A 1367-nucleotide genomic window follows, 5' to 3' on the forward strand; every position below is an offset into this window, starting at 1 on the left:
AAAGAAATAAATTTTCAAGAACTTCGCAATCTTGCGCTGGGTAAAGTGAATCGAAAAACTAAGGCAACGAAACTGAAAATTCGACAGCTAATCGAACAGCATTACCGCTCAAAGGGGCGCCAAATTGAAAATTCTGCAGAAAAAGTGGAGAAACGACCCAACATTGGTGTCGCGCCTGGAACGCGCCAATCGGTTAAAGCCATTATAAAACAAGAACGAATTAAGGAAATGATTGAACAAATCTCTACAATGGACTTGACACGTATTTGCGACCTAGAGCGAGTATCAACCAAAGACTGTCTAAAACAGGTCATCGATAAACTGGATGTTGATGATAAGACGAAAAGCATATCGTGAAAATATATAATATGAAAATTAAATTATATTATTTAATATCAACATGTAAATGTTCGCTTTTATTTTTTGTTCATTACAATTAAGCAAACATTTATTAAAAAAATGCCGATTTCAGTAAATGATATACATTGCAAAAAAATGGAATTGCAGTAGTAGTCCGAGCAAAGCCAAACCCCATGTTGCACGATACAGCATCAAATCTCTGCTGCCACCCTTGAGATGTATCGGTTTGCCGTCATTTTTTTGAAAATGCATTTGCAGTTGTTTAATTTTCTCAAAGCCAGGATTAGGTTTCTTCGAGGGACCTGCACTTGGGCCGCAAGAAACCGATTTTTTACCACCTTTTTCAGGACCTCCGACTGCACTGGCGCTAAATCGTCTAGTTTCCGCTAATAAGCAGCGACTACTCCCTCGGATCAACGTCGGCTGCAATAATAAACATACATCCATATAAATATACATTTTTAAATTTCAAATACATAAATATATTAGTCATATTCCTGCTTACACGAAACAATGCGAGCATCCTTTGATAAAGAAACAGTTCACGAAGAGCAAACAAACAATTTTGAATATTTCAGTTTTGGCACTGATCTCGTAGGTAAAAAAACATGATTCAATAATGAATAATAATAATAATAATTTAATCATGGGTAAAAAATACCGCCGCTAGGTTAACATAAAGCTTGATTTATCATGAATATACAGCACAAAAAATTTATAATAATGGAGAAATAGAATGTGGCCTTTATGCCAATACACTACCAATTGCACCATTCGCTTTCGTACTGAAGTCCATCCCTCTAGCTAGTCCATTTTAAATGATTAAATTTGTGGCCATGAGCAATTACCACCAAAGTCTACTTAAGAAAGAATTGAGTTTTATATGCTAAGGTATTCGGAAACTACTAGGCATTAAGAGTATTCGCGATGCAAAGAACTTGCACAAGCTGGTACAAGAGAACACTCTTAATGCATATTTAAGTTGCGTTCGCCAATCCATTCGCTTC

The 1367-nt window shown here is 36.0% G+C and overlaps 1 protein-coding gene across 1 annotated transcript; it reads right to left on the reverse strand.

The window, feature by feature from the left end:
* Positions 1-425: 425 nt before the first annotated feature.
* LOC108356985 (cytochrome c oxidase subunit 7A-related protein, mitochondrial-like) lies at positions 426-893 on the reverse strand. Its single transcript, XM_017608081.1, has 2 exons — positions 866-893; positions 426-783 (listed from the first exon to the last, which is right to left on the reverse strand). The coding sequence occupies exons 1-2, from the start codon at positions 881-883 to the stop codon at positions 469-471; spliced, it is 333 nt and encodes a 110-aa protein (XP_017463570.1). The 5' UTR covers positions 884-893; the 3' UTR covers positions 426-468.
* Between the last annotated feature and the right edge of the window lie 474 nt (positions 894-1367).

This window comes from Rhagoletis zephyria, unplaced genomic scaffold (assembly GCF_001687245.7).
Source record: "Rhagoletis zephyria isolate East Lansing unplaced genomic scaffold, Rhagoletis_zephyria_1.1 Rzeph_scaffold_68540, whole genome shotgun sequence".
NCBI lineage: Eukaryota > Metazoa > Arthropoda > Insecta > Diptera > Tephritidae > Rhagoletis > Rhagoletis zephyria.